The sequence below is a fragment of the Microtus pennsylvanicus genome, chromosome 9 (assembly GCF_037038515.1).
Source record: "Microtus pennsylvanicus isolate mMicPen1 chromosome 9, mMicPen1.hap1, whole genome shotgun sequence".
Taxonomy (NCBI): domain Eukaryota; kingdom Metazoa; phylum Chordata; class Mammalia; order Rodentia; family Cricetidae; genus Microtus; species Microtus pennsylvanicus.
This window is the reverse complement of record NC_134587.1, coordinates 19,349,614-19,362,099: the sequence shown is the minus strand read 5'-3', so window position 1 is coordinate 19,362,099 and position 12,486 is coordinate 19,349,614. Positions and strand designations below refer to the sequence as shown.

Below are 12,486 nucleotides of genomic sequence, written 5' to 3'. Positions count from 1 at the left end.
GGGTCACAGTTCCTGTTCACCTCCAAATTCAATTTCTAGGGAAGGCACATACCTTTTCAATCTTCACACTTTGTTGGTCACTTTGGCATTCCTTATGTTTTTAAGAGCCAGTATTTTTTAAAGTGTCCAAAGCTTATTTGATATCTCCCATTCATGTGAACTTAAGACTCTGTGTCATGCTCAGGGGGCAAGATGATGTAAGAATCAGGAGAGAGAGGGGCACTTGGTGAAAGAAGCGAGGGATTCAAAGACAGGAGAACACACAAGCAACTTAAACGGGGCGAAAGTGGCAGCAAAAATTAAGGGAAGAAAACATCAAATACCAACCTAGCTATTCATCACCACCACCAACCCGGTGCTCCAATGCCTGAACAGCTAAAATCCTGCCTGTTTAAGAAGCTTTCTGGCCAGGACCTGAGGTTTGCTTTCAAAGGGAAAACGGGTCTGGCGTTATTTTTTTCTCCCAGAAAATTGCTTCTTGATTCTGAGACATCTGATCATCAACTTGTCCGGCCTATGGCCACCAGTGCTGGGCCTTGCTCCTGCACCCTTAGGAGGCCAAAACTGGTACCTTCTTGCAGCCAGTGGCAGCACAGCACAGGCTCAGCACTGGCAGACTGGCTGTTTACTAAACTCCACCACATCCCGAATCTGTTAACTCTTCTCTGACCATACCCAAGTCCCACCCCACGTTTCCAGCCTTGAACGCTGCTGCTCTGGCCGGGGATACTCGGGCGGCTGGATTGAAGACAGATGCTCCACCTGTGTGCCTTACGGGTGGAGTTTGAGCCTTTGTGGTCCGAGCCTGACATGATCGCCTGGCGCTCCCTAAGTGTCCGGGAGCCCGTCGCCTCTTGACCACCTTGCTGGCCCTAGCTGAGCTAAGCCCGGTGTTGACTCCGCATTCCTGTGCCTACCGCCTTCAGGGAGGAAAACTACAGAGCAGATTGGCAATGCCTGGCCCCACGCAGCAGGTCTGGGGTCGTTGATCTCAGGTGCTCTAGGCTTGAGGCTGGCTTCCTGTGGAGTAGGTACTGGGAGATCTTTTTTCCCTACACCTCGGAGTTGCTTGGTGTTATTGTGCAAAATCTCTTTAAACCGGTTCTTTTCTCTAATCCAAAATTACTGGCATGGATTCTTTTTCTCTCCCTCTGGATTATGTAAACATCACACACACACACACACACACACACACACACACACACACACACACACACACACGAGTTCAGTAAGATCACTGCGTTGACACCACTTCCACTCTGTCTCCCCAGATCAACGCTTCTAGTGAACCCATTTGCACTGGGGATTCAGCCCTCTCTTTTTCCTGGCGAGGCTTATGAACCTGTCACCAAGCCAGGGCCTCCTTCGAAAGGAGGAAGTGCGGTGGGACTCAAAGGATACGGGGCGCCCGCCCCCAGCTAGCTGCTCTTCAGAGGATCTGCAACCAAGTTGGCTGATAAAATATTTAGTAACGACCCAGTAAACATGACTGCAAATACATTAAAGCACTTCGGTGCGGCGGCTTATGATTATTTCAAAACTTAAAAAGGAGATCATAGATTGTCACTGTTTCTGTACCCCAGCCGGAAACCGAACCTTCCCGAGGTGGGTTGATGGGTGGGTGAGCTGCTTCGCCTCCACTTCTCTCTCCAGCTTAGGGCTGGAGCTTTCAGCACCGGAGGTTTGTTTATTTATTTATTTAGTCCTGCAGTTTAAAGGTGGGGGAGGGGGCGTCAAGGACACGCAGTACCTACACACAAAGCACAGACTCAGGTGTGTGTGCTTCTGTGTATTAACTGGAAAAGACAGACTCTGCAAGTTTTACAGGGCGAGAAGAGGCCACCGGCTCGCGCTTTGTATACTTTGCACTTGAAATCGTTACATTCAACTGAATATTTGGCTCATTCAGATCCGAAAAGTCTCCTAGCATCATCGAATTCCCTCCTCCGCCCCTCCTCTCTAAAGAGAGAAAGGGGGGGGGGTTAGGAAATGTTTAGTAAATTGCACATCTTTGAATCTTCCTAAAGCAGTGGTCACAAAGCTTAAAGGTGACATAACAGAGCTCACGTAAACCAACACACTTTCCCCACCCCACCCCCAAGCCAACAATAAAATCATCCCCTTCAATTTGCCATGATCGTCGCGACCAGGAGCCAGGTGATTATCCTAATTAATGTCTATCTAATTAAATTACTGTCAGCAGCTAACCAATGGCAGGAGCCGTTTCATCGGCTGCATAAGCAGCAAGATCAAAAGTGAGCCTTTTCTGATTGCTGCATAGTGTCAATTGGCCAATCTCTTCTCCCAGGGAAAAAAAAAAGTAAATCAAACCTTTGAGAAGCATTTGCTGGTTGAAGTGCTTTCTGTCTAGTGAGGGGTCTGTGGATTCCTAGTTTATGATAAACAGGACTTTAAAACCCAGGGACGGGAGGGCGAGCGTTCAGGTTCTAGAGCTATGCAGCTGGAGCACTGCCTCTCTCCGTCTATCATGCTCTCCAAGAAATTTCTCAATGTGAGCAGCAGCTACCCACATTCGGGCGGATCTGAGCTTGTCTTGCACGATCATCCCATTATCTCGACCACTGACAACCTGGAGAGAAGTTCACCTTTGAAAAAAATTACCAGGGGGATGACGAATCAGTCAGATCCAGACAATTTTCCTGACTCCAAGGACTCACCAGGGGACGTCCAGAGAAGTAAACTCTCTCCTGTCTTGGACGGGGTCTCTGAGCTTCGTCACAGTTTCGATGGCTCTGCTGCAGATCGTTACCTCCTCTCTCAGTCCAGCCAGCCACAGTCTGCGGCCACTGCTCCCAGTGCCATGTTCCCGTACCCCGGCCAGCACGGACCGGCGCATCCCGCCTTCTCCATCGGCAGCCCTAGCCGCTACATGGCCCACCACCCGGTTATCACCAACGGAGCTTACAACAGCCTGCTGTCCAACTCCTCGCCGCAGGGCTACCCTACGGCCGGCTACCCCTACCCACAGCAGTACGGCCACTCCTACCAAGGAGCTCCGTTCTACCAGTTCTCTTCCACCCAGCCTGGGTTGGTGCCGGGCAAGGCGCAGGTATACCTGTGCAACAGGCCACTTTGGCTGAAATTTCATCGGCATCAAACGGAGATGATCATCACTAAACAGGGAAGGTAATGCTACTTTTTTTTTTCGCTGCCGTTGTTCCAGGCGTGACCCTGGGCGAGAGCACCCAAGTTGTGACCGCCGGGCAGCGACGATGTGGGGTCAGGGAGCGGAGTGGAAAGGCGATCGGGTGCGCCCTGGAGTTGGCTGATTTTGGAAAAGGGGAAAGTGGAAGGGATAAAAACCGCCGTGGTGATGTTGGTGGCGGGGAGTCTGCTGTACTAGTGCGGTCGGAGAGTCAGTCAGTGGACAGAGCAAGACGAAGAGCCGCGGCTGCAGCCAGGCGTTAGAGCAGCTCTTCAAGGCTGGCCTGTACCGACAGGTGGAGAAGCAGGTCAACCCCGCTCTTCACCCTAGCACTGATACCTGCCGGCCCCCCCACTGCAGAGCACTCTGCTCTGTCCCCGGCTTCGGCCCTACGTCTTCCCCTCTCCCATTACCCCTTTTCTAGAGCCGCAAATATTCGTTCAAACACACTGCGAGGACAAGTTTTGCTTGGCTATCTGGCGCCCCGCTTCTTGCATTTAATCTCTAACATTTATTTTCTTTTTTCCTTGTTTTCTCGCCCTTTTTCATTTAAACAGGCGCATGTTTCCCTTTTTGAGTTTTAACATTTCTGGTCTCGATCCCACCGCTCATTACAATATTTTTGTGGATGTGATTTTGGCGGATCCCAATCACTGGAGGTTTCAAGGAGGCAAATGGGTTCCTTGTGGCAAAGCGGACACCAATGTGCAAGGCAAGTCCTTCCAATTAACACGTTTTCTTGACACTTATTTAGGTGAGAATGATTAATTAAAGCCTTTGTGGACTGGCTCGAGCGACTTTTAAAACGGTCAGCCAATGACTTCCCAAAGAAGAGAGGGACGGGGACAGCCTGAGCGCTAGAAAGGGGAGGATTATGCAAAAGCTATTTTAATCATTCCCACTTAATGGGAAGAAATCGCGGCTTAAAAAAAAAGCCCAGCTAATGGTCCTCAGTGTGAAGGTGTGTGTGTGTGTGTGTGTGTGTGTGTGTGTGGTATGTGGTATAGAGTTGGGACTGGACAGTAAACCTATTTTAATAATATCCGGTTAATAGAAGAAAGTATGCCCTCCCCCCTGAAACAGCTAATGGGCTTTACTGTGTAGTAAGGTGTGTGTGTGTGTGTGTGTGTGTGTGTGTGTGTGTGTGTGTATCATGTGCTAAGGACTTGGGACTGGGCAGTGCCCAGAACATATGTAAACAAACTATTTCTTTATCAAGGAAACCGGGTCTATATGCATCCGGATTCCCCCAACACTGGGGCTCACTGGATGCGGCAAGAAATCTCTTTTGGAAAACTAAAGCTGACCAACAACAAGGGAGCATCAAACAACAATGGGCAGGTCAGTCTCTCTCTCTCTCTCTCTCTCTCTCTCTCTCTCTCTCTCTCTCTCTCTCTCTCTCTTGCACACACACCCTCTCTCTCTCTCTCACCCTTCTTTAGTTTCTAGCATCACGGAAAACTGGATAGGATTTGCTTCCATCTGTGACGATTTCGAGAATAATTTCTTCCTCCCCAGATTATATTTAATTCATTAAGTTGCTGTTTTTACCTTCCACCCGACCTCATTCTGGAATTCACCTTTCCAAACACAAATACTGATAGAATTGTATTGGAAAATAAACGCACGAGATTTGAGATTTGTAGGTTGTGAAAAATCTTTGTTCCTCTTCTAAGGAGGACTAGGGCAAAGGGACTGATGATTGGCATAAGGGCTTCGTTTTCCCAGTGCCCAGAGAGGAGCCTGGATCCCAGGGATCCGGGTCAGTGTGTCTAGGCCACCCCGTCACCGGGAGAGTCCCACAGCCAGTCTGGTGCAAGGGCCTCCAGTTGGCTCAACCCGGCCCACAGCGAGCCCCCGGGCTGGTGCGAACAGGCACGCATTAAAAGGCGCTCTCTTTTCTCTTCGCGGACAGATGGTGGTTTTACAGTCCCTGCACAAGTACCAACCCCGTCTGCACGTGGTAGAAGTGAACGAGGATGGCACAGAGGACACCAGCCAGCCTGGCCGCGTCCAGACGTTCACTTTCCCGGAGACTCAGTTCATCGCTGTCACCGCCTACCAGAACACCGATGTAAGGAGGCTCAGGGCTGGGCGCGGGCACGTGGCACCCCCTTATCCCCTGGTCTTCCTTCACCCTGCGCAGACTAGCTTTGGCCACAAATGTCCCTACAGCACGGCTTAGGACAGTGCTAGGCACCTGTCAGGCCCTTCCCCAAATACCTAGCCGGTGGGGGAAGCTCTGCCTGTGTACTTCCAACCCCGCGACGCCCCAACCCCTACCCCCAGCTGTGCGGTGGCCACGACTTCTAGGACCGATCCTTTCCGAGCTTGAGTTTGGTCCTTAAACTAGAACACTTCAAAACGTGCATTTTCTTCCTTTGAGAAATCTCGCTTTCACGAAACAGGCAGAACTACCCGGTGCATTTTATTAGCAAGTTAGAAAATCTAAAACAAAACGTTTCTAAAATCTCATAGCCGGTGTCTAAAATGAACAGATATGACTGTTTTGAGAGTTCAGAGCAGGAAAGAGAGTACATACACATTCGTAGTTACGCGATGTGAAATCTCCAATAAAATCAAGTTACTGGGACTAATGGAGTTTGCTAGCAATAGAACTTTCGCAGTTTTTGCATGTTTGCAAAAACTGAGGTGACTCTCTAGAACTATAGAAGTTTTGTGTTTGGTCATATAAGTCAATATATCAGAAATGGGAATAATTATTTCAAATCAACCCAATTTTAAGATGCAGTTTACAGTCTTATTTTTTTTAATCGAGAACCAGAATTGGCCCATTTAAAAAATATCTGTGGTTAAACGCTTGAAAACTGTACAGAGTTAAAGATATTAAGGATTTTCGTCTTGGTGCATCGCACGCAGTCAGTATTTTTTAATGACTATTTGAGTCAACTTATAGCACACAGGAGAGCTAACTGAAATGCTATTGGGTCTTATTAATCTAAACCCAGCTCCACAACTTTCCCAATACTTATTGCTGTTCTTCTCCTGCTGTGCTCTTAAAGTTTTGCTAGAGAACCTTTGCTGTTTAATGACTCAGTAGGCCCAAGCCCCTGTCAATGGCAGATGATATATTCTCAAACACACAACCTTCCCATGCAGAAGGTGAGATCACAATCACCCTTTCTTCTCTTTCTCCAGATTACACAACTAAAAATAGATCACAACCCCTTTGCAAAAGGATTTCGAGATAATTATGACACGTAAGTAATTTTACATGTTCCTTCGCAGATAACTGTTGAACTGGCCACTAGCTTAAGGGTCGATCGTTGGGTTTAAGGATTCTGAAAGTCAAATGTGTGAGAAAATTGGTTGGGATTTTCCCTCCCTTATCATGTTGGTTCCCTTTCTGGTAACCTTGTGGCCTGGTATTTGTGTGATTTCGGTTAGAAGGTTTTTTTTTTCTTTCTACTTATTCTTAGCTTTCTTTCAAATCCCAAAGATGTTGGCCACCCCTGGGGTTGGCTGACTGGCTGAGGAAGCTGCCCTGGTTCTTCCCAGCGTTTGTTGTGCACGTGGCTGCAGACACTCAGTTCAGATGGGCTGTGTCTGACACGGGGCTATTCTGCCTGAAAGTGCATGTAGCCCTGGAAGTTGTTATGGTCTCCTTGGCAGATGTGACTTTTAGTTACCCATTTCCAAGTTTTGCATGGTAGCATTTCCTGTGCAGTTTACTATGGACCAAGTGAGGATGTGCTCTCCCCAGGCGAATTTGTGAACAGAGCCTAACTCAGTCTCTGCAGGCTTTGGGCAGCACTGAGGTGTGGTTGCATCTTATTCGTAAGCTTCAGAAGAAACATGGCTCCTCTTACTTTTTGCATACATGGTTTAATTAAATGTGTGGGTTCCCTTTCTTTGCCCCCCCCCCCACCTATCTCTAGGCCCTTCTCAGAGCAAGACTGTCGTTTGGGGCAGCAGTAGATGCAAACTGATTTTTTTTTAGATTTGGTCTGGGATTCTCACGCAAGGACTATAGTCCCTAAGAGTTTTCAGATAGTGTTATATAGCAAATTGTAAAGTGCGATTGTATGATTTGCCTACTCTTTTTTCTGTCTATTAAAGATAAAGAGAAATATGCACTTTAATTTCTTGGCCTTGGGTTAGAGCTAAAGTGTTGACTAGGTCTTTGACTAGGAATAGATTAAATGTGTGGAGGAAGAGACAAGGAGCTCCTGTGCCTCAATCTCCAGACACCATCTCCCCTCTCAATATTTTTTATAGTAAGTGGGAGAGTAACTGGTATCTACTGACTCCAACTTTCTTACGTGTGCCCCCCAAAACCAGTTCAAAGCAGCCCCCTTCAAAATTACGAATGTGATTCTCTAGAATAAAACTTTGCTACTTCAGGGCTCAAAATATGAAAAAAGATGGACCCAAAACAGTGGAAAGAATGTGGCCCAAGAGACTAGGGATGTTGGAAGAGAGCTGTACAGATTTTGAGCTTTTAATTCTGCTAACATCTGTTCATAAGCATTTATTTTGCACAAATCAATTCAGTAATCCCAAGTGTTTTGAGAGCTGGATGGGCATCTAAACTGTATCTTTTTCAGACTGCTTTTTTTTCTTTTAAAGAATATTGTGGTGGCAAACAGAGAAGATATTTGTACATTGCTAATTATGTTCCCTTTCTGTTTCCCTCCACTTAAAAAAATTGAAGCAGGAATTAAATTTCAGGAGGGAATATTTCATTTATTTATTTATTTATTTGTAAGCAGAATGCCCCTGGACAGCCATTGTAAGTCTCATCTGCCCCTGTCCTCTGGCTGCTTTCTGTTGGATAAGCCCCTCCCTTTCTTAAACCAGTGGAAGTTTGTTGTAAAGATTTTGTCTATACAAAAGGAATCCCTGGTTTTGGGGAGGGGCGGTGAGAGGGAGTTGAGAAGTTTTAACACACTCTCTCCTCTTTAAGGTTAGTAATCTGGGCCTGGTTTGATTAGAGGGCATCCATGGGGGGGTGGGGCATGAGAGTTCAAGGGGTCCTAGAAGATTGCTTGGCTACACCCTGGGAAGTGGTCTCTCTTTAGGATTAAGATCTGACAATTCCAAGGCACTACTTTAAAACCTGTGTGCTGAGTAAAGATGCAAACACTCATGTGTGAGCTAAATGAGGTATGTTTGCATGTCTATGAGGAAACACATCATTGACCAACTTCAATTCTAATGGGATCACCCAGGCCCAGGGCCTAAAGTGAATATTTTATCTAAGGTTATCCCCCCCCCCCCCCCCCCCGCCAAACACAACCTCTCTTGATTACTGGGCAAGTTCTATAACTTTCTTTTGCCTCAGTTTCCCTATCAGTACCTAAGAGAGTTGTGAGCTAAAGAAATCTACCTGAGCTTATGTAAACAGCTCCCATGTGCCCAGCCCCGCGCCTCCAAGCTCTGTAAAGAAGGGTTAGTTATTAGTGGTGGGCTGCTTGGAGGAAGGGGCTAACTCTAAGTTCCCCCCAAAAGGGCCTTTTTCCTCCTCTTTTTCTTCTAGTAATGGATCAAAAGCTGGGTAGAGAAGACTAAAGTACACTTTTTCTTCTAAAGAATTTTACTGATTATTAAGTGTTGCTTCCAAGTAGTAGCTTCTACTTTTTTGCAGTGGTAGAGATGGGAACTAAAGGGCGTTCATAAGCGGCAGACAAAAGTACCTAGAGGATTCCAGCAGCAATCCTCTGGGCCTCTGGCCGGTGAAAGTCAGCCTTTGACGCTATTACCTGGACAAGTCTGTCCTCACACTCCCCTTGCGGTTTCTTCCCTGGGGATTTCTTAAACTACCTAGAAAAAGAAAAGGAATTCTCTCAACTACTCAATAAACATAGGAGGTCTTAAAAGGGTGGAGAGAGTGGGCCACTTGTTTAGAAATTTCACTCGGAGATTCCCCAGAGAGGAAAGGCCCAACGGGCAAAGAGCACCTCGGTGCTTGAATAACTCTGCCACAATTTGAGTACGATTCTGGATCAGTGGATGGAGGCCCCCATCTTGTTCCCCGTGCACTTAGCGGTAACGGGAAGATGGAAGACCTCTACTCTGCGCTTTGTGTCCGGCTCAGGGTCTTGCAGCTAAACTGGTATCCCTCCAGTTTGGGCTAGGGAGGGTGCGGGTCTGTGATCTTCTGCCGTCTGCACCCTGTATGGCAAACGCAACTTCCAGATGGACGGTTTGCGGGTGGGCAACACTAGAGGTGGCTTTCCCTCCAGGACCCTCAAGGGACCTCCGCGCCATCCCTCGGTTCTCTCTTTCTCCCTTCCCCTCAGGATCTACACGGGCTGCGACATGGACCGCCTGACCCCTTCGCCCAACGACTCTCCGCGCTCGCAGATCGTGCCCGGCGCCCGTTACGCCATGGCCGGCTCTTTCCTGCAGGACCAGTTCGTGAGCAACTACGCCAAGGCCCGCTTCCACCCGGGCGCCGGCGCGGGCCCCGGGCCGGGGACGGACCGCAGCGTGCCGCACACCAACGGGCTGCTGTCGCCGCAGCAGGCCGAGGACCCTGGCGCGCCGTCGCCGCAGCGCTGGTTCGTGACGCCGGCCAACAACCGGCTGGACTTCGCGGCCTCGGCCTACGACACGGCCACGGACTTCGCGGGCAACGCGGCCACGCTGCTGTCGTACGCGGCCGCCGGGGTGAAGGCGCTGCCGCTGCAGGCCGCGGGCTGCACGGGCCGCCCGCTCGGCTACTACGCCGACCCCTCGGGCTGGGGCGCTCGCAGCCCCCCGCAGTACTGCGGCGCCAAGTCGGGCTCCGTGCTGCCCTGCTGGCCCAACAGCGCCGCGGCGGCCGCGCGCATGGCCGGCGCCAACCCCTACCTGGGCGAGGAGGCCGAGGGCCTGGCGGCCGAGCGCTCGCCCCTGGCGCCCGCCGCCGCCGACGACGCCAAGCCCAAGGACCTGTCCGACTCCAGCTGGATCGAGACGCCCTCGTCCATCAAGTCCATCGACTCGAGCGACTCGGGCATTTACGAGCAGGCCAAGCGGAGGCGGATCTCGCCCGCCGACACGCCGGTGTCCGAGAGCTCGTCCCCGCTCAAGAGCGAGGTGCTGGCCCAGCGGGACTGCGAGAAGAACTGCGCCAAGGACATAGGCGGCTACTACGGCTTCTACTCGCACAGCTAGGCCGCCCGGCCCGCGCTCGCCCGCGCCCTCCCCGGCCCCTCTGCTCTGCCCCACGTCCTCCTTCCCCAGGCCCGCTCTTGCGCACTCGCTCTTTCACTTGACCCTCGATGACCGTCTGCGGGGGATAAGTGCAGGTCTCCCATTATCATTATCATTTTTGTTTTTGTTTTTAAAACAAACCTCTTTTCTTTCTTTCTGCACAGCCGTCTCCGCAGTTAGCGCACCGACCTTGAACCTGGCTGTGAACCTTGTGGTTTTCCAACTTTTCTTCTGTGAAGTTATTATTATGATCCTTCCCGTCTTTTTTTCCTCCTTTTTTTTTTCTCACCTTCTCCTTCTTTCTCTTGGAATGAAAACTCTTCAACTTTAGGAGACCTGGGCAGTCCTGTCAGACAGCAGCGATCCCGACCCGCCTTGTCTTGGCCTCCCTATTAACCATAGGATGTTGACTCTAGAACCTGCACCCACCCAGCGCGTCCTTTCTTATACCCGAGTGGATGGATGGATGGATGGATGGTAGGGATGTTCATAATTTTAGTGGAATTGTGAAATGATTGTATATAGTGTTAATTTATTGTAACGAATGGCTAGTTTTTATTCTCATCGTCAAGGCACAAAACCAGTTCATGCTTAACTTTTTATCCCCCCTCTTTCTTTTCTTTTTCTCCTCTTTTTTTTTGCTCTCCCCACCCCCTTTGTTTTCTTGTGAGATATTAAAGATACTCTAAGAGGCTCTGGAAACATGAAACACTCCGTAAATGACCGCTCTCTCTCACTTCTCAGTTCCTTGCACGGTGTAACCACTGTGTGCCCTAGGGCACACGCAGTAGCTAAGGGAACGCCACAGGAACACCTGTAAAAGCTAGTTCGTTGTCTGTTCCTAGGCAAGCCCGTTAAGTGGCATGAAGCCCGCAAAGCAGAGTCAACTGGAGTTGTCTGTCCTCCCTCTTCCTCTAAATGGAGTAGCTCCACATCAGCAATATTATTTTGCCTTATTTGTTTTTCCCCAAAGTGCCAAATCCATTACTGGTCTGTGCAGGTGCCAAATATGCTGACAAACTGTTTCTGACTCTCTTCTCAGTCCCCACGCCACCTTTCTATGCTGTAAATCTTTGTAATGAATAATCTACTGATATAGATGACTGGATTGTTGGTAACTATAGTGTAGTCTAGTGAAGATGAATTGTGTGAGTTGTATATTTTACTGCATTTTAGTTCTGAAAACGATTCCCCACCACCACTTAGAGACAGCTGAAATTTGACTTCCTTGGGAAAACACTAGCATTATTGCAAGTAAGACTGATTCCCCCCAAGTCTTGTTATATTTGATAAGGAGCATTTAATCCCCCTGGAAATAGACTAGTAGGATTTCTAATGTTGTGTAGCAAACTTATACTTTTTTTGTACTTTAAAATCAATGTGAAATATGCATCATACACAATATTCAATCTAGATTCCAGTCCATGGGGGATTTTTCCTAATAGGAATTCAGGGTCTAAACGTGTGTATACTTTGGCTCTTCTGTAAATCAAATGTTGTGATTTTTATATTTGTTTTGTTTTGTCTGTGAATTGAATAATTTATACAAGTACACACTCCACTGAGAATCGTTTTGTTTTCTGCTCGTTTGTATCGTCTGTGTATAACAAGTAAAATAAACCTGGTAAACGCTAACCATGGTGTTTGAGAGCAGTCTGCAAATGATTCCTATAGGTTATGGCTTTGAAGGGTTCAGCAAGGCTAGCCCCTTCCCTCTGCTCTGGGAGTCTCTTAGTAACCACTTCCTACATCCCCTTAGTTTTATTTTGTGGCACCACTAAGGACTATTTTCTTCTTCTTTACAATTATTTCATTCTCTATGAGTGTAGTTCTCTTTACTGTTGTGTTTTTGTTTTTCTAGGAAAATACATGCACCTTCTTTCTCCCAACTCTGATTCTCTCTGAAGTTGAAGCAACAGGAAAAGGAGTATCTTTAGATGAGCTAAGGATCTCTTTAGATTTCACACAGCAATCTGTCAGGCATTAGGTGAGAGAGCAGGGTGCAATTTAAAGCAAGTCAAGCCAAACTGTTGACTGCAGGTGCTGAGAAAGGTGGTTTTACAAAGAGGCCTTGGAGGTGATGGGCAAATGGTTATAGATACAAACACTCGAAGGCCGATGTCTCTAGAGAGGGTGGTTTCAGGTCTTGTTGTTCCCAG

The 12,486-nt window shown here is 48.4% G+C and overlaps 1 protein-coding gene across 1 annotated transcript; it reads left to right on the top strand.

Annotated features, from left to right (window-relative positions):
- Nucleotides 1-2,260: 2,260 nt before the first annotated feature.
- Nucleotides 2,261-11,962, top strand: Tbr1 (T-box brain transcription factor 1). The gene is made up of 6 exons (XM_075985052.1): nucleotides 2,261-3,147; nucleotides 3,724-3,878; nucleotides 4,386-4,507; nucleotides 5,082-5,240; nucleotides 6,326-6,387; nucleotides 9,430-11,962. Exons 1-6 carry the CDS (start codon nucleotides 2,456-2,458, stop codon nucleotides 10,286-10,288), a joined length of 2,049 nt encoding a protein of 682 aa, XP_075841167.1. The 5' UTR covers nucleotides 2,261-2,455; the 3' UTR covers nucleotides 10,289-11,962.
- The last annotated feature ends 524 nt before the right edge of the window (nucleotides 11,963-12,486 follow it).